The 22,770-nt window shown below is 28.6% G+C and overlaps 1 protein-coding gene across 1 annotated transcript in view; it reads right to left on the bottom strand.

The window, feature by feature from the left end:
• LOC113552987 (zwei Ig domain protein zig-8-like) overlaps positions 1-22,770 on the bottom strand; it is a 361,314-nt gene that overhangs the window by 39,211 nt on the left and 299,333 nt on the right. The window contains exon 4 of the mRNA XM_026956073.1: positions 3,008-3,218. Coding sequence (XP_026811874.1) covers positions 3,008-3,218 — 211 coding nt within the window. The remainder of the gene's footprint in view (positions 1-3,007; positions 3,219-22,770) is intronic.

Genomic DNA, 22,770 nt, shown 5'->3' with positions numbered 1-22,770 from the left:
TTATGAGTGATTTTTATAATGGAATATTATATAGTTTTAACTATAGGAATTTAAAAATATAATTAATAATAGGTATCCGTTTGGTTTTGTTTTTAAGTAGAAAATCATATGTACAGATACAGGATAAGTACTTTTAATTTGAATACATTTTAATTTTAATATTCATACCAATAATGGTAACTTAAAACTGATTTTTAACCGAGTCAGATTAAGTTAGAAATATAGAGTTGTGTTTTAATATTCACAGGCTATTGACTAATATTAAAAGATTCAGCTAGTCGGATTGTATAAATATATTATTGTTTATCAATAATTACTTAAGCATACACAATATATGTGATACATAAATGTATTATTTAGTTTGAATAAACATGGTTAAATAAATTGTATAATATCGTACACAGAATACCACGGAATATTGCAATAATGACTTAAAACAATGAACTGTTTCATCGTTTTATGGCATATGAACTGAACAATTATGTACCTACGTTTTAATATTATAATGATGAGATGGCATGCAGTTGTACACATATTAGGTATTTAATAAAGTGTACAACACTCGGTGTTGTATAAATTTATATAAAAATGATGATTTTTAACGGATGAAAAACCCAAAGGATAATGTCAAAATCTTTGGATATTATTTAATTCGATTAAAGCAATCGTATACCGAATAAAATACCAAGTTCAATAATAACAACGTACCAAGTAAATCGGAGTAGTGAATTCTTTAGAAAAATATAATCACAAGATAAAAGCTGAACTCTATGCACACTGTAATAATCGTAAGCTTCAAATAAAATTGTAAAAATAATCATTACAATATAATATTTTATCCCGAATATTTTAAATTAAAGAAGATATGCATATATAAGAAAACAAAGTTATAACTTTTTATGTACGGTTAGCATCGAAATTAATCATAACATGCACTTACAACACATTTTAATTTCAATAAATGCATGATATATCTTAAAAAACTCGAACACTGTTTAAATACCTTTCCTGTTAATGTAAAAGCTTCTCAACTTAATATGTATTTAAAAACTTTAGATCCGAAGTTTATTATTCAGTAAAACCAGGAAAGTTAAAATGTTTGACATCTGTTGTTTAATTCATACTAGTTTTATGCTATGTTTATATTATTATCTAAGATAATTGACATTTACACGTAGTTTATTTATGTTTTGTTCACTCAATTTTTATTTTGGTTTTGGTTTTTTGTAAAAAAACATTGCAATTAATTATCCAATGTGCTTGATGTAGATTTCAGTTTAATGATAAAAATGTAATATATATTAAACTAATACATTTTTAATGTTAGTATTGTGTTTTATTACAAACTATTTAGATAAGTATCAAATCCAATATTAGAAAAACAACGATTTTGATTTAAAACAAAATTATTTTTTACATTAGAGTACTTTTATGTTTAATATTGGTGTTAGTAGATTGTAACTTTAATAAGGTTTATTTTTATTTTTCAATTACCTATAAATAGGTTAAAATTCCTTAGTTACAATCTACTCCTGTGAAGTCAAAAACATGGTATGGCTTTTAACGCAATTGCTAGTTGCGCTGGATCAATATTACCTTTAGACACTTGAAAATCACCATAAAATGAAACACACATGTATACATAGAATTTACATATTTTATTCATGAAATGACCTTCTGTTCTCATACCATGAATATAATAATAATAATAATAATGATAGTGGATCAAAGAGAATTAAAATTAAATCAAAGATAAATTTAAAATTAAACATCCAAAATAATAGTAATAAAAAAAAAAAAATGATTTTTTTATTATTAAATTGATATAGGTATTATATTATTATTACTATTATTATTATTTGTTGAACACAAGATTGTTTTTATTGAAAATTAAAATGTTTTAATTATAAAATGGTTTTAATTCATTGTAATTTTTAATTAAATATACGTAATCCTTATTTTAGTGGTTTATTTAATCTGAAAAAATTAGGCTTTGGGTTTACAGTATTTTATCCTGCCGTCAGTCGATTAAGTTTTATTAAATTTATGGCAACCAAGACATTTTGTTTGATTGGGGAAAATAATATTTTAAAATTAAAGAAACGAGCTCTAACTGTTTTTGTATTACAAAATAATTAAATATTTATATACTAAAATACTATAAGTATACTTATTAAATATTTTGTGACAGTAATATATATAAAAAAAATCTCAAATTAAAACTTATTATATTTATGTTAATGAATTTAAGTTAAATTATGATGATATGCAGAAATGTAATCATTTGGAAAACATTATAAACGGTAAGAATTGAGTTTTATAATTCGATTTTGTAAAGGAAATTAAAACAGAAAAAATATATATTTTTTAAACTATAACAGCTGTTTATTTATTTGTCAGAAACTATAAAACACGATTTGATAAGATTTCATTAACGCTGATTAAAAATAAAACAGTTGGTTGAGATTTTATAGAATTTTAGTTTTTAAAAATATTTCATAAAATTTGAATAACCGACCCATAATATGATATTGTTCGGAGCAGAGTATTTTGCTGAGTATTAAAAAAAAAACTCTGTATAATACTATATAATCGTATTAAAATGAACAGGGAATATTACCAGTGTTTGTAAAACAGAAGAAAAAAAACAGTAAAAAAAGTCACTGCGTTAGACCGCGAAATTAAATTTTATTTTATTTGCGATAAGAATAATAACATTTGAATATTTTTTTACTCTTTTCTATGGTTTTTAATTAAACAATTTAAATCAATTTTTTTTCATTATACAGCATATCCCTGCAAAATGATTCGTCACAGTATATTCGCTCGTTAACATTTCTTTAGTGCGTCTGAAATATCAGAGTAAACGAATCGATCGTAATTCGTAGCCACATTTTTACAGTCTATGTAACGAGTCACTACTGTTGTACTAAAATGGGGGGGAGCGATTAGCAGATTCATATAATTATAAAATAATGGGTGCTACGATAGGTTAGGTTGCGCTCACCGACGACTTGGAGATGAATATACTGGCTAATGTGCGGCGTGGTGGATATCTGACATTCGTAGATACCCGAGTCTCTGATCTGCGGGTACTTGATCTGGAGGGTCCAGTCTTCGCTTGGCGGTTGATTGATTGACCGGAAACGCTGGTCGCCGGTGTACGTATACCGACCGACGGTCAACAGGTGAATGTCCCGGTGTCTGACCCAGGATACCTGTAATGGCAAACGATTATTATTAGTATATAGTCACATATATAATTCTATTATGAACGCGATTATTGCCATCGCGTTATATTATACACGCGTAGGTAAGTTTCTTCTTCAATTTTTCACAACGTCACATTAAAGTTATGCATAAATCAATTCCGTTATATTATATTTATTATTAGTATGTTTAAAGTGCAAACAAAATTTTAATAGATATTTGGTTTTTTACACCATAAAACAATCAAGTATCTATTTACAATTAAAAACAATTGTTTATTATTTTTATAGCACAATTGTGTTTTTGAGTGGAATGAAACTATAATACGTTCCAAATGCGTTTATATAATATTATAGGCAGATCATCTAATCGTTGAAATATCGTTTGCCTAGAGTTTGTCTTCAAATTGCAAGTTCGCGTACGTTATTGTAATAAATACATAAATATGCGTATCGACACCATCCACAGAAATAACTGCGTGGATTTCGGTTACAGTGACATTTGGCTTGTTGTTGTTGGCTACGTTAAGCTGGATTCCCTATGTGTCGACTGTTTGACGCTTAAAGTTTCGTTCCCGTAGGATTTCGTTTGTACTATATATTATATGTAATCGCATTGTACTAAATTATTAATAGAAATCAGGATACCCAAGAAAATAAGATTAATTTCCGAAAAAAGATCCGTAAGTCCCGAGAGCTCAAGACAATGTACTTTATAATACGATGTACTTACATATTATTTTTTATTAATTGATAGACGCACAACACATAAATATTTGATAAAAAAATGTGCAGTTTAAGATCTGAGTATTTTTTTTATGAATAAATCGGATGGAAACAACTAGGATATAACAAACATCGAAGTGTAAAATTAACGATTGACTTCATTAACGATGTTCGATTTATTATTTTTCATTTTTATTTGTTTATTTCATTTTGCAACTTATGCATACGACCTAATATACCGAAAACGCTATGGTGAAAATATTTAGTGGAATGTGTATATTCAAGCTGTATAATAATCACGCGTAGAACTATCGAGCAAAAGAGTTTGAAAAAATAAATCGATTTTGACGTCAAAATAATAATATGTCTCGACTCTTCAAAACGCTCAACACACGTGAAGTACAATTATCGCATGTGCGTATACCATAAAACACTCGGTGGACTGCAATACGCAATAGGTACGCGGATATGTAACGAAACGAGCGTCGCACAGCCAAACGGCTTTGAAAAATAATGCAAAATAAGTGCATTGAAATCACAGCCCAAATAATCGTCGTGAACATGACGTACTATTATTATTTAATCTCTCGACCTGTGACGCCTGTACAGTACAGTATATCATTACGCCGTATAATACAATACGTGTGCACGCACTCGCGTGCCCCGCACGGACGGGACCCGAATATTTTGACAGGCATCGCCGCCACTGCAAACGTTTCAAGGAAATTAACCAAACACAACCCGTTTAATAACCAATTATATGGTGCGTGTAACACGTATGCGTCATAACCAGGCAATAATAATAATAATAATAATAATAATAGTACAGATACCGAATACATTCTAAGCGTATATGTTACATTAAAACTAATGATATATAGTGTGCTGTGTAGTGTGTGTCATGTTTACGTTGTGTACGTTTGTTTTGTCTTAAAATCGATGTATATTATTGTGACTCTAACACTTATTTCCGCATAATATATAATACATAACTTATTGTATTGACACTAGTTTTACGTGTTAATAATAAACGAGCGCTTGACTTCGGTGTCCGAGTTGAATTATATGAATTCAAATGACAAAACACGTCATCGGTAAACGGCGGGTCCACGTATGTCACACGCGGACATGACCTAAAAAAAGTTGAGCGAAAAATAAAAATGTACACCACATCCGGTTAACTATTGTTTGCGATCGATGTGCGCGAAACGTCGAAGCTCTCAGCGACGTCGTACGTACCTACGTGTTGGTCGGTACCGAATTTACGGCTCAGCGGACTTCATTATGAAATCATACACGTTAACGGTTCCGTTATTTTAAACCAAGGTAATTAAACTTTCCCCGTAAGTCATATTTCTCGTAAGCTCATTAACTTTAACGTCTAATATTATTTTACAGGGTTATTAAATCGATAGTTACCGCGCACAAGGTTCTATGAAATCGTCGAAAACGCCCCCCCCCCCAAAAAAAAAAACCCTACAGTCAGCGATCAAAGTTAAGGACCGTACAATTATATATTTTAATGCAAACGCCATTATGTCGTGTCCATAATTTTACGATAAACACCACAATCGATATGTCCGTGTACAGTGTACGAAAAATCCAGATGATTAGGCTAACCAATGTCGTTAAGGCTCGCGGGAATACACCGTACCCCGAATAAAAGAGAGACGCATTATTTATTTGCCGGCACACACTTACATTAACGTTAGCAGAAATCCATACAACAATGAGACTAAGTAAAAAGGGTACATTGTTTTTCTCTTTATAATATAATAGGTACCTTATATTATGCTTTGCAGCGCGGCGTGTGTAGGTATAATATTATAACGAGAAAGCGACAGGGAAGGTAGTTTGAGTTAATTACTTATTTTTAGTTGGCTTTGCGCAATAAATTTTAAAATTTACCTACTTCATTTTGCATTATATATAATATTATATAAATTATACATATATACAATACATGCATACAAAAAGCTACATTATTTCGTAACGTTAAACTTTGAAATTTTTATTAAATTTCTAAGGAACGTAAAATATATTATATTACTTGCACATTTACACGCGCATAATGTACAAGTCAGATAAATATAAGATTAGACACATATAGTGGGTACCTGTGTTATAATAATATAGCCTGCATAATCGCTATAAAATATTTCCGCGACGCTCCGTACGATATTAAAATAGATACGTTATGGAAAAACGTTAACATTAAATAACGATGATTAAAAGTTGACTAAACATTGTGCATGAGATTACTGCCTGTACACAGTAGTGTTAGGATGGTGATAAAACTTACTTTGAAATCGTTATGCCCTGGGAAAAACGTGGTTACATTACTTCTAAATAATTGTAATATTCTAATATAAAATGTGATTACTTTTACACAGTTACATATTTTTTGTATTAAATAATCAAAATATTATACTAAATGAGAATTTGAGAATTCCAAAATCGCAAATACCAAAATAAACAGTATTATTACCTATGCGATTTTGAAATGACGGATTTATAAAATATTATATCATACCGATACAACTTCGTGATATCAAACAAAATGTAAGTTAAACATCTTTGGTGAAGTTTTATGGTAAATTTTCAATCATATTATTTTACGTCTCACACAGATATTTTCCGAAAAATTATACATTTACCTATTAACACAAGATAGGAATTTGTGGACACGTAATAGCTTCTGTTTATTATATGAAAATGAAATCGACATATATTTTAAAAATTAAACATCAATTCGGTGCTTTTTAGGATTTGGTATAATTTTCGAAAACAAATATAAATTCCTATAATTAATAGACAATATTATAGTATGTGTTAGACATGCATTGTATTTTGATTTAAATTAGTATGAACAAACTAAGATTTTTATTCTTTGGAATAAGTAATGTAATGTTTTAAATTGCGCAATAAAAAAAATCACCCTTATTTATACCCTAAACGACTAAACATACCCAGTAATTACTTTTCATTTCTATATAATTTATACGTTTATCCGACAGTAAGACAACACGATGAATAATAATTAACCACTTTTGCACCTTTTCTATTAAAATAATCTCAGTTTTTGCCACAATTAAAATTTATGATATATTCGTCGTGTCATCGACCTCAACAATTCTTTTTTTCAAAAAAAAAAAAAAAAAAAAAAAGAATACGATTAACATAGTTTATTATTATAACCGTAATTTTAACTATTCATTTTATATTCAGTTTTTATATCACTATACTCAATAGCTTAATTTATATTAATGTATAAACATATTGCATACTGTTTAATTATAAATTAAAACTAATGAATAAATAATTGATTGATTAAAATATGTATTATATTGTTTATTTTAATAATATAAATATAATTGTAAAGAAAAGATTTAATTCTATACAATTTACGTTTATTAAAAATTGCATTTAATATATTATAATATTTAAAATATTTTTATCTTATATTTCTTTATAATATGTTTTGAACTTTTAGATTTTTTTCAATCATTGATTAAAATATCTAAACAGTATATTTTGTTTTTGTTGAAGATTTTAATAGTTATGTGTGTTTTATTATTGTAAGCATTATTGTAAATTAGTATAAAATAATAGATATTGGGCGATGGTTATTCGTACCATATAGTAGCGATATGTTATACAATTCGATAATGTAAGAAAAGAAAATACTCAATCAAACCGTAACAGTTAGTCTTGATAGGTTTAAATAGTTTCCAAAACTATATAAAATATACATTTAAGTTATAAAGTTAACAATTTGTTACTTTGCAATTTTTAATTTGGACTCCAGTTGAAAAGCTTTTAAATTTAGAATTATATTTAAATGCTCTGAGTGCACTTATCCTAGGTATAAATATTAAAAATGTATATAGCAATGTTTTTGGAAAACATTAAATTAATCTACTGTAATACTAGATATAAATTACTTTAAAAGCAATATCAAAAAATAAATAATGAAAACAATATATATTGATTATGTAATATACTTAGACCGATAAGCTGCATTTGCCCAAAATCAGCATTTAACACAATATAAAATACATTCAATGACTTACTAAATGGTGAGATATACTTGAAAATTACTTTACAGAAGAGCGATAATATACTTTTCACTTTTTTTTTAGGTTTAAAAATTCTTTCAACAGTAATACTAATAATTGAGAGGAAATATCAATAATTAATATTGTAAAAAAATTTAGTTCTTGAAATAAATTTTATGAATACTATTTTTTTATGACCAGATAAAGAAATAAACTTTACCTTATAATTTATAAATGTATCAATATTTCAAGTATATTTTCCCTAATTTTATCAAAAATATTACAATTTTAAGGTATATTACTGATTAAATTAATTGTATTTTTTACGTTATGTTATTTATTTGATAAATAATTGGATTCGTTAGTTTAAACATTATTATGATATACTACTGTGCGTGGCCTCGGGTTAAATGTATTTTCATGTTTCACAAATGACTTATTTTATATGTTTGGAAATATATGCAAGTTTAATTTAAAATGAAAGTCCAGGAACAGCATGACAATAATTTTATTTTGAAAAAATTAGAAACGTAGAGTTATTTGTGCCATATAAATATAACCTAATTTAACCTTATATTATAATTTATAGTACCAATACACATATTACGTAAGTTCTATTCGATGAAAACAAAGGAAAATTAGAAACCTATTAGTGTTTTACATTTTGTTGCTGTCTTATATTCAGTTTTTCCATTACAATAGATGTACTCTAACATAAATTATAATATTATTATTATTCGTACTTAGCACCGTGTTAAGTGCAAAAAACAAAAATATTAGTTAATGAGTTATGAATCAATTCATCACCTTCAAATCTAAAGAAAAAAGATAATTAATCATTTTCACTATCACTTACTTGTTATAAATTAATTATTAAAAGCGATAACAAAGCTTTTAACATAGTTTTACCTACATTTAATCATTTGGATAATAAAGTTTATCTCTCTTGTAAACTACATTTTTTCCAAGTTGAAAATATGTTGTATACCTAGGTAATGGAGGAAAAATATTGAAATAAAGTTAAAGTCCACGCGTTAACATGCTATCGATAACACATAATTTATTCAAAGGGCATCAGTTGCATTTAATACAATATTACATTTTCTGTCATGTCTGTGGTTGAGCCAGCTTAACTTTCGACGTCTTATATTATATAATACTATATACATGCGAGTACAATAGATACATCTTACGCATATAGTTGATATTATTATTATATTCGCAGAGTTCATCTATTTTGCGTTTGACACCCATAGATTATCGGCGCACGTCATGTACTACGTGAATGTTTTAAATTTATTAAAAAACAGAAAATTGTATCACACTTTTTTTCGCGCAGTTGATATAACAGAAGACGGTGCACATAATAAATAACATTGATAATCATATCGTTACGCGTTCAGCATTTATAAAATTATATACAAGTAAAACTGTTTAAAGTCATAGAACATACGAGTACCTATAATATATCGTAGTGTACAAATGTAACAAAATCGTAAGGCACAAAAGTCAAGAATAAATAATCCGAGTTCATTAATTTTTACTGGTAACAGATCGTCTAAAAATAAAATCTTTATTAGCTGCGATTATTTATTAGGTATATGTACTACAGACGAGTATAGTAGCAGATACCATTGTGTGCATGGCGCGCGGTACTATTGAATATTGATTACCAGCTACACGTGTACTACACCTGTCTAAACGAATAGCCGAAGTCTATATACACTTTGAATTGTACATAAGTATATACAGCGACCCAACGAGGAAACGTATTTTCCGATTTTCCTATACCTATTAAGTTACGAGTAGAAAACTACGTAATTTATTTTATAGCCAATGAAATCCATTCTATGGTGAGCCATAATAATTTATGTTTTCTGGTACACATTATCGATGGCGTATATATGAGAATAATATTCATTATGGGTCAATGAATATTATTAGTGGTGGATGGAGAGGGACGGGGGTAGTGGATTGAGGAGGTATCATACCTAAAATTGCACTATAGGACATGCATACACGCCATTGCATATGGTTGTTATAAATTAAATACATATCGTTTGATATCGTAAACATTAGCGTTCACAAATAGTTGTAATACTTCAATAATATTACGAAGCCGGACTTACATATTTAACAATAATTTGTTTGAGATAAATTTATCTAATGTGATCTCGCAGTGTCTTAAATTGTTAAGTTCTTGCATTATTTAAATTAACGAATCGTAAACATCGGGACAATGGGCTCGTTATACGTGATACTAATTTGATATGTAAAATCAAAGAATTTAAAAGTGCTAGTTTGCGTGACGAATTACATTTACATAGTAGCAACATTTTTTTGTTTGCTCCAGTAAAATGTAGAAAAAAAAACATACAAAAACAAGAACATCATAATGGCCGGGTAAAAATATTTTATTTTTAATACTATTGTATAACTTTAAATGGCTTATAATAATATGATAAAATTATAAAAAGCATTAATATATAGTAGCCAGAAATAACAAACTTATTATTACTACCTACTACAAAGTTTTGTAAAAAAAATATCGCAATATATTAGAAAAAAAAAATTGAAAATCAATAAGGTGAAAACGTTTAACTATAATTAAAATAGTAAATTTATTATTTTACTTTTCTGTTCCTAATTTCCTATATATTTATGTTGGAAATTTACGTAGTTACATATTTTATGATTTATATTTTAAAATTATTATTTAGATATATTATAACGTAAAAATAATAATTTAATTAATTTAATTTAATTATGTACCATATTTACCTACCATAAAATCGAAATAAGATTTAACTTAAATATAGGTATTTTGTGTTTTTCCTGGAATCGATTCAATCATTTCCCAAACGTATACATCATGGTTTAAAAGTTTTAAAAGGCTCCATTTTGAAATACATATAAATGGAAAACTAAAAAGTATATATTACTTAATAAAGATCCATATTTTAAGAAAACTCAAACAGACATATTAATATAAACTCAAATTCTCGTAGTTATTTTATTACCTTAATAATTATACTTGAATTTTAAAATTGAACAAATCAATAATATTTCTATAACACATATACGTAAATAATTTTATATTTCAGTACCTAATACTTATGCAAACATATTGTTATAATATTATACTAATATTAATATAAAGTAGACAAATGTGACTTTGAACATGTTCTTATGTTCCGCTCTTTTTTAAATATTTACGTTTTTATTATATATATGTAAACAAATATCATATTTATTCAATACGTTTATATTTATACTTTAAAGTACTAATATTTTTTTTTCAGATTTTTTATGATTTATTTACGAAAAAAAAAACTATTGTCTCGTATAAGAGCAACCTCGGGTGGCGTCAGGTTTAATCCCACTGAATTCAATTCACATCTTAAGAAATTGGTTTTCATCATCATCCATAGTTATAACCGATTTACAATTTTAGTAAAATTAATGTTAATAATAATAGGCTGTTTTAGAATTTGTTCTAATAAACTAAATATTGCTGTGTTATACATATTGTTCCTTATAATTTGACCGTCAATCACTTAGTTTTTTTTTTTACAATTAAACCTAATTATTTACAATTCAGTAGTTTTTAAAATTTTTGAGGTAATACGATCGATAATATGTGACACAACTTTATATATATATATATATATATATGTAGTATCTATATTATAGATATTATTATTTTTATTGATTTTATTTTTTCTGTGGGAATTAGGCACAAATTAATACTAAATTTTAGTCTTAAAATTTGGTTAAAATATAACAATAACAATAAATATTATAATTTAAACTAACAAAATAATGTACACCTTGAGATCTTGTATTCTTGTCATCTCTTGTAATTAATAATTAATATTCATATAATATTGATAAATGACTGATTGACATAGATAACGGTCACCGTCAATCATTAACTTTATATTATCATTAGAAACCATAACAATATTACCATAGTATGTAAACGTCAATAATTAATTGACGTTATTTTCATATTAATTGGAATTTTAAAACGATTGTTTATGACTTAAAAAATATTTTTGTTTTTGTCAACAATTCTTTAAAAAAAAAACTGTAAAATGTTGAAAAAATTCAAAAAGGGAGGATCTAAAACTCATGATTCTTTTCCCCGAAGATACGGTCTTGATATATGACAACACAACTATAGATGAATAATTTATAATAATATCAAATAACTACGCAAATAGTACAGTGAAATGCAAAAGATTTTTTTTTTTATGTGTTTATACATCAATTTTTTTGTAGTGAATAATGTATAAATATAACAACCATATGTATTACAACATATTTTTTCAGTTGCTACTGTAAAGATTAAACATGACTGAACGTGAACAATATAATGGACTGGTTAAATTTTTTTTAAAAATATTATATTATTATACATACAATTATTTTTTTTACAATATTATAATATACTTTTTCCGTTGACAATTAAAACGAATCCCAGATTTTTATATTATTATTACATAGGTTTTAAATAGGTTTTGATAAAGAATAATGTTTCCCGGGAGACGCTGGAAGTACATTGGGGTTGATTATGGAATTGCTGCCTTTTTTCCACCTCTATAAAATGTGAAATCATGAAGATGAATCCATAGATAAAGTTTATTAGTTGTAGATTATATTTTGTGTACAACAAATTAAAAAATAGAAGTGTATTTAAAACAACAATTTTCAGCTTTTATTTCGCAATACGAATGCGCGGTGTACTGTGGGTTACTTTTTTGCAAGTTCCACAAACGGATTTCGAACTATATGTCATTATATTTAAACTTAAATAGTTGGTATTTGTTTTTATTTTAATTAACCAATAAACAATAATAATTAGTATTTATTGTGTAGGTAAATTTATAAAAAACTTTAACTTAAACGATGTTACAGTTTTAACACAGGAATGTTTGAATGCAATGTTTTTCGATTGAAATGAACATGTTTTTTGTTTTTGAATATTTTGAAATAATTTGAACTTATGATTCTATATCGAGACGACTCGTCCCGGAATATTTATCCATCGGAAATACCATTTCTATAATAATATCTGATAACCCTAAATAGCGGACATATTTTAATTCTTGTTTGGTGTCCGACTTAGAGAGGTTTCACTTTATTAGAGTGAAATATATTTAAATAACGCATTGGTTATACAGTAATATAAATAACAACCATAATAGTTATCATTTAATTTGTACGATGTGACATAATAATATAGTTAACTAAGTAATAGTAATGTATAAGTATTATTCAAAATTAATATCATAAATCCAGTTTAATAACCCTATATGTAGAATAATATGCAGTGGTGGATACATTTATAACCGTGATTTTTTTTTAAATGCAATTTTCGATAAAACCGACCATTTTTCTACGAGTTGGGCCAAGCCAACAGCAGTATATACACTATGTGACTGGACAGTTATTTAGCTACAGCGTATACAATTATATATAATTTCGGATAACCGGATTATAGATTGCTCATAAATAATAATTGACGGTTTGAAATTACTTTCATTATTAAAATACACGCGTATCTTAAAATATAAACGCACTACAACAACGGTTATTCTTTTCATACAATATTTATACTCTAAAACGCATTTCAAAATTTAGCGTCCTGCGTGTAATACATAAGCTCCTGGTCGTTTCTTTGAACGATGAATAAATTATTATTTTTGCTACGCTGTTTCAGTATAACACATCCATAGAATCTGAAAGTGGATCAATGCAGACCCGACAAATATCAAAATATATAATTATAATAAATAATAATATTATATTAGTTGTATAGTATACAATATTAATAAATTAAAACATTTTAACGTTGGACATAATTAATTAAACCATATACGATATTAATTAATTATGATACCATACTTGAATAGTTTATACATAAGTCACATTTTCTGATGTTCTAGTGACTGTATTCAATAAAACTACTATAGTTCCATTTAATATTTCCCTTAATTTCTAATTGAATGAAATCGGTTTTTTTTTTTTTCATCACTATTTACAGTCATAAATTTTTCTATTATAATTTAAGACATGTTAAGTTTTTCTATAAACTTATATCCATGAGCATTTCGTATTTCATCTGCTGTTTTTGACAATAGTTTTAATTAGATATAACATAACTTCAAATAACCATAGAAGTGACGAGAGATTGATTCCGATGTTTTTTTTATTACTAGGACACATCTAAAACATCTTTACGATCAAGGTAATTTGTCGAATTTTCGGGTTTTATTTTTGTTTTTTGGAAGTTACTGTTTTACGTTATTACGAAGTCGTTATATTATTAACGACTCTCGAAGCTTATTTGATTATGTATAAAGTATAATAAATTATAATATAATATTATTCGAACGATAATTATTATTAGAAAAGTAATTACAATTATTATTACTAAATTGTACGATATAATATCACATAAATCGTTATTATATATTTTATAGTGGCGTTAGTATGGAAAGTTTCGTGTCACATTCCGCGTCGCTTTTACACGCCAAACTCTATGCAATTTTTTATTTTGACAGATTATTATAACTCATAAATAATGTTTACGTTGTATACGATTTAAAAATAATAAAATTTGTTTATAATTATTACATTTTATAAATCGATAAAACTGTACATTGTATGGCATAAAAATTTAACGTTTTCGCAAGAGAAGCCACGAGAACAATGTATATAATTTATAGTTAGTGACGATTTTCCGTGAAATGGTGGCGGGGGCGTACACAGACCAAGCCATGCAGACCAATAAGTGACGGCCATCAACGCAAAGTCTTACAGACCGCTGTGTAGGGGTTATACTGGAATGGGTTTAGCGAGAACAAGACGCGTATATTTTATTAACAAATTATAAGGTCGCTATCGGTGTTTTCCCCGAGGTATCCGAGCGTGTAATAACGGCCGAGATGTCTTCCCTATGATCAAATTATTTATATTATAATAGTACAATGTGAAGGTCAGTAGCTATAGCATAACATTAACATTTTTCGAAATGGAATCGTATGAAGGCGTACGCTGACAAAACAAAATAATAACAACATGTCACTTGATCTGTCAAACGCCTGTGTTAATAGATCAACTATACGAAATCTATCGAAATGATGACACACGTACGTTTTTAAATTTCTCTTCAATTATCTTCAACATCGGTTCTTTAAATGAAAAAAAAAAATCATACAATTTTTTAAAAACTATTCCTAGATAACCACAATCGAGTCATTCACGTGTAAGTTGTGATAAGTATATATTGCATTCAAGAGTATGTATTGAAAATTCAAAATCATATAATATTATTTTTTCGTTTGGGAATCCGTCAAGCTTAATATAAATAATATCAGTGCGTACTAGTGAATCCCAATTCTGAACGAGGAAACAAATAATACACTTATTGAGTCCGCACTTAGGAAAAGTAAAATATATCGATCGAGTCCATAAATATTTTATTGTGTTGTGTTATATATTTTATTTGTATAATAGTTAAAATTGAAATAGGAATACACTGTTTGACATTGATTTAGTACATTAACCGAACCTAACAAAAAAAATCATGGAATATTAATGACTAAAGGGAACAAAATTAGTAAATAATGTAAATATTTCAAAACGAAAAATATCACGATTTGATTACACATCATAATAATAATATATAACTTAAATATTTACCAACATGAGACATTAAATGCACGATAATTCATTTAAACGATCGAATAATATTGTATATTACAAATATTTATCAAATTTATCAAATCTTTTCAAAACAATAAAAAAAAAATGAAACTATGCATGTATCATTTTTTACAGACAATCTTGAGATTGTAATAATAAAGAAAACAATTATATCGATTTTCAAAGTGTGGCGAAATTCTGTTAATATTATATTTTACTCGAAGAGTATCGTGCATCTAACACAAAATACTGGGACTTAATTCATTTTAAAAGATCTTATCGGCGACCAGTTCATATGAAGCCAATAATTTTACGCGAATCTCATCACAGTCAGAAAACATCTGAAAAATGTCGGATGTCAAAACCGAATCTCTGCTGTATTGTAGTCGTGTCGTGTCCGTACATATGCAATACGAGCAGCGTATTTCGATTACCCTTTTGCCCCGTTAAAATCGAGTAAAATAATATAATATGGGTAAATGTCCGTATAACTTCTACATAAAACATAATTATTGAAGTATATATTTTAATACTAACAGGCGTAAATATTTGCACATTGCCGGCGTAATCATAATCAAAACGTCCGAATCAAATTATTTATTTTTTACATTTTAACGTTGGGGGTACCTACTCGGCTATGTAGTGCGCAGTGTTTGTGTTTTACCACGCACTCCGTGTTGTACCTACCTCAATACGATTCTCCATCGCGTTGTTTCAAAACGACGCTAAGCAATACTACGAAACCGAAACTCGACATTGTGCGATAAAAAAATTGTCTAGCGTGTAAAACATGCATACGCTAAATATTATTACCTCCGCCGCGTGTTTCAGTTTATTTATTTTTTTTTTATTTTTTTTTTTTTTTTGCGTTGCGTTGCGTTAACCTTATGGATGTGCGTAATTGGCTTAAGTCCGGATGCACACGAAACACAAGGTTGTTGCATTTAAATAGTAAATGGGGGCCGCGTGTTTCAAACCGAGTATTTTATTCGACTTAAACTAATCGGATTTATTCGTCTTGAATACGATTCTCGATGGAGGAAAAAACCCCTTTATTTAAAATATTTAAATATATATCTCAGAGCGTGCGTTTACGTCAGCAGCATTTACAAAACAGGAGCTATGCAAATTAAACGTAATAGAAAATATCACTAACTAAATTGACCTATATTAACATTATTAACATAGAAACCGGAATATAAGAATCAAAAAAAAAAAAAAAAAAAATGAAAAATTATAATGTGGTCTACGTTTTACATCTTTTTTCAAAACGCATTTTTTCACCGTGTAGCTCAATATTGATTTTTTAAGTTACGAGTTGACATAAAAACAACTCGAAATCGATAGATTGTCATGGTAATTTTGTATTTTTTTTATACTCACTATAATACGATTTATACTACCACCTGTATTATTTTTAGTAAAAAAAAAAATGTATATATAATACATGCTTTGGTAAACGTACAAGGTATAAAAAATAAATGTGATATACCTGTATAAGATCAATGAGGGTACCATAATTTTGATTTTTTTTTTTTTTTTTATTAATCAAGCGTTAAAAATAATAAATAATTAACGACTGCATCATAAAAAATGTCTTGATAGTTACAAAACATTCTTAATAATTAAAAATCTTAATTATTGGATTTTTTTTTTTTTATTTTGAATTCCAAGTTAATCTATGTTTCTCAAATATATTTTACTTTAGTGTTGAATTATTTTAACATAATTATTCAAACTTTGAAGAACAGTGTGACACATGACTGCTATTCTAATCGAAAATCGAAAATAATCTCGACAATAACAAAGCCCGTAACAATATAATGATATTATAGTCAAGTATATATTGTAAACATATATTGATAATACACTATGTCATTTGTATAGGAAATATTATCTTTATAAAATACTTATGTCAAATAACGTAGCAATATCATATTGTTATGATGCGACTAGTTTTTGTCTACCATCATTCGACCAGCAGTGCAGCTTTTTCAATATGTGAAATGAAAAGTTCATGTCATATCGACTATGCCGTAATAAATATATTATGATGATAATAATAATAATAAAATAACATCGTCAAACACGTCTCTGTCCTTGAGTAATGATAAGCAGTAATAATTATATTCGTTCTAAGTAAATAAATAATCGAAATACATTATTGCAAAATAACCTTAACCATCCTGGTCCTGGTTTACGTTTCCTCGCTACCACCTTCTCAACAACCATCACCACCACCACCACGCATGCACCCACGCTGATCGTCAAATCCACCACCACGCGGGTTTTGACAAATACCCCGTTAAATCGGCATTAAATCTCCAAAACGAATATTACCCGACCTATTTCCAAACCGTGAATAATGACCAACTAGGAAATTGTATTTCTGTTTTATTGTCAACGTCATCGCTTTGCCCGTAATTTATGCTACCATTTATTACGAACCACCGCCACCGGCGCGACATACACAGGCTCTGTATATATGAATGCACTAGTGTCATAATAATATGTACACGCTCGAGTATAATGAAATCTTCGTCCCGCGCCCTACACGAATACAGGACGACTAAAAAATATTTAATAAAAAAATATAAAACGGTATTTTATTATTATTATTAAAATGTACGTTATCGCGAGTGTGGGACATTTTGTCAGTGGTAATGACGATATGGTTATTGGTTTCAATACATTTTAAATATTAAAAAAAAAAAAAACGTACCCATCAACATACGGGCCTCGGGCGAACAACACAACCGGCTAATTATTCATTCTGCTGCAAAGTATCCGTATGTTATTGTTTGTGATCAATATCGTCCGATAACCAATTATTATCGTCGACGGAGTTCGTTCAACAAAATATAGCCAGTACGGTTCGCCTTAAAATTTCAGGCGGTTTTTCCTTTAACATTTATCGGGATTTGTACAAAAACCGTTCAACGGTTTGAATTACGATCTACCCGAGCACCACATGTGTTTGTCGATACATGCATATAGAGAGGTGATGCATACAAAATATATTTTGAGCACTGTTACTGGCGTAGTAACTATCAACAGATTTCCGAAACGATTTTCGAATGAAAAATGACTATAAGAAATACAATATAATTTTAATACCAATACGAATATTGCTTTCTACGGAAACTCTAAGCGTAAACCGATAATATAGTCACGTCGAGCAATTTTGAAATGACCTTACATCTAAAATAATAATATAATATACAACTATGTATTATATCTACGAGTACTGCTATTATTGTTATAATACAGGAAGGCATAGTTGTATCGCTCTGCCGAACATATTACCCCGGATAATGAATATTCGTGTGTCATGAGAACAACTGAATTTGAGTAGAGCGTTATAGTTTCTAGGGTGACGTAATCGAAAAATATTGTTTCCATGGTTACCGTATATAATATATTTGTACAAGACCGACGTTTATTTGTTTTCAGATCGAGCCTTCGAATATTTTGTTTTTCTACGTCTTACGGATTCGTACGATATTTTTTCCTAAACTAAACGCGTATTCCTCTCGTTATTAATTTCCCTTCATACGTATCACATAATATATGTACTGATATGCGTAATATTTAGAAAGACAAGAGACTCAAATAATAATAGGTATATAACAAAGCTTTTTCGTGACGATTATATATAGCTTATAATGACACATACAATGTATATACTTGTGTATAATAGACAATAAAACCTCTTAGAAAACGACATAAAGTAGAAATAAACTTAATATACAGGTTCCGTTTCACTAAAAAATATTATGAGAATTAAAAGCCCGTTATCGTGCATACAATATATTATACAAAGCGATTCAACAAACATGCGTTATTCTTTTATTCTTATGCAGTCATTTAAAATTTGATTATTGGAATTTTTATATTAGCTGAATACTATATTTATAAAATTTAATTATTTTAAATTCTAAATCTATATCTTAAAACTGGTTTTTAGTCACATCAATTTTATGTAATTAAAAATATTGTATTATTGAAGACTTTGGACGTTAATATTATGGAAATTATATTAATTAACATTTACCTATTGACGTTTTATAATTTAAAATAATTTCTATGTATAATACCAAATAAAATTAATAGCATAAAATACACAATTTTAAATATTTTTGTAAAACCATCTTTAGGACTATTATCCTAATGAAATATATATTTTAATAACTCAAAAATTATTAAAAAAATATTTGTTTATGAATTTAAAGTGAAAAAATATTAGTTCGAATTCGAAATAAAAAATGAATTACAGTATCATTCCAGGAAAATCTTTACATTGCTTAAAAAATCTGAGTACTTCTGCAACCATATAACACCGTAGTCTCTGTATACATTTTAAAATCCCAAAAATCAGAACTCTAATGAATTAATTATCGAAGGAAATCATGGGTGTATTCATGTACAGCATACTGGGACGGGCGTGTGACATTCAATTATTATTTATAATCGTACGGTTTACAGGTACTCGTAGTTACAAATCTGGACGCCCATCGTGTATAGCAAATAATATGATAATGTTATGTACGCGTCGAGACTTACAATGCACGAATAGCGGAGGAGCGTATTACGCGTGCGTTATGCGTTATACTATTATTATACCGTATACGACTGTGCATAATATTACTTTACGTGTGAGCGGGTACACTATATTATATATGCGTATGTGCGAGTGTGTATGCGGAGGAACCGACGGAAGGCAATTTACTATATCAAATTGACATGTATTTTGTTATCGCCACGACGTCAGTGGAGGTGGCGGAAGTGCATCGCAGTCGGTCCATCGAATGTATAACATGTACATACTATATATTATATATGTGTGTGTGCGTGTGCGTGTGTGTGTGTATGTGTATAATGAGTATATATATATAAATTTCTCAGGCTGTGCCCTATATAATACTATTATATTATTAGTATATTATCCTTTTACGTAGGAGTATCGCTACCACTCCGTTGGATCACATATAACATAATCATACCTTAATTGTCACCGTTGTATTATAATACCACACAGTAATACGATATAGTACCTCTAATATCATATTAACCATAATGAAGTATTATTGATAGATTATTTAATATCGTTAATATTAGTAGGTATTATTTATAGCACGCGAGAGGTGTGGTCGACCGAATAACGTTATTATATAGATATTTAAATATACGCGGTAAAATAATATTATATTACGATTTTTGTCCTCAACCGCGCCGACAGTGTAATGTTATTAACGGTACATAATAACGTAATAACCTATTTTTCAGTATATTATTATGAAATACATAATAGAAACGCGTTGCAGCCGACCGATTCCTCGGTGGTCGTTGTACGGAACGCCTCGCCGACCACGAGGATTTACAATATATTATAAATCTTAAAATTTCGTGTACGAGCGTGTGAGCGTGTGTGCGCGTGTATAAATGTATTCGCGTGCGTAGACTTGGTGTGCCATAAATAGTCGCCATAATAATAATAATAATAATAATAATAATATATATATATATATATATATGTGTGTGTGTGTGTGTGTGTGTGTGTGTACGGACGCAGCAGACCACGTAAGTCGCATAGCCGGATTTGCGGTTATGACTTCGTCGTCCCACCGACGGTCGTCGTATTATACGTTACTATTATAGATAAAATAGTGTTATTTGTACGATGCGAACTGCGGTGGCTTAAATCGGTCGGAAAAGATTTTTATTCTCCGGTTTTGCGTCTACGCGTCTCTGTCGTTTTATGGAATTAACCAAAACAAATATTTAAATTTATTCGTCACGAGCGAGATAAAAGCACCGAAAATAAGAAAATCGCATTATTATTTCAAATTCGTTTATCACTCTCTCCCCCACCCTCACCAATCTTTCTCATTATCGCCACAAATGCTTGCCGACAACTTACCATCGATGTACTCCAGCCTCAAGCGCTAGTTTTCGCCGTCTCCGCTAATTTATTTCACAATGTAAATGCGCAACCGTTTTCAATTTAACAATCGAATCCAATCCGACAACAATAACCAATCGAATTAATTTAACGGACGTGCATAACAACTTACCACGTAGTTATAACCAAATTATTACGCCCAATTCAAGCACAGCGCGAGAAAAAAACTTGTCTTTTCTTTTTTATTATACCGTATACTTTATACCTTTATTATAACGCGAACTGTCGGGTCTGAATATCTTTTTTTAAAGTGTTCCGCGTGCTTACCCACAGGTTTTACTTTGACTGTCAAAGGACAGCAAAAATCCAGGAAATTTCAATAAAATGAGAAAACGCGTAACTACTATACACATGACATTTTTATTTTGAATATTTTGATTCAGAAAACTAAGTTACGGAGACTTGACACAAATAAGTATATCTTTGGCTTATCGTTTTTATGTTCTGCATCGAGATTGACGAATCGAAACGAGTTCGAAAACTCTGCGAGAATGTTGTTTGTATAAAATATATAATATTTAGCACGGCGTGATGTATAGGCTATATACGTACACGGAGATTCAATCAATATTGTAAAAAAATAACACATCAATATTCGATTATTATTCAGTACTGACTATTGCCGTATTGTTTATTTTGGTTTGGCGAGGTTCGACAAGTCCACCACAAACTTTTGCTAAATTTTAAGTTTTATAATCCACCGGTGTTGACGTACAAAAAAAAAAAAATATATAATTATTTAATGTATTATAATATCCTACGGAATTTAGAACGGTATGAGATGCGCAATACTATGCAGTACAGGCGTAACTTGTTCAATCGATATATTAAATTATGTGTAGGTGTAACGGTTGTTTAGCGATGGCTGTGTTTTACGGACATAATTATTGTTGGGTAATTAATATTAGTCAGTCGTGAAAATAAAGTTTGCGATCGATTAACATCTACTTGTCGCCGCACTATAACGGCGTTCCGTAATAATAATAATAATAATAATTATTATTATTATTATTAAGGGACGTTACTCGACGATAAAATATTGCGGACGGCTGTGCGACGGCAACCGGACATCTGTAAATTACGAGGGAAAAAACTAGAGAAA

Source organism: Rhopalosiphum maidis, chromosome 2 (genome assembly GCF_003676215.2).
Source record: "Rhopalosiphum maidis isolate BTI-1 chromosome 2, ASM367621v3, whole genome shotgun sequence".
In the NCBI taxonomy this organism is placed as follows: Eukaryota; Metazoa; Arthropoda; class Insecta; order Hemiptera; family Aphididae; genus Rhopalosiphum; species Rhopalosiphum maidis.
This window is presented reverse-complemented; position numbering and strand designations above follow the sequence as displayed.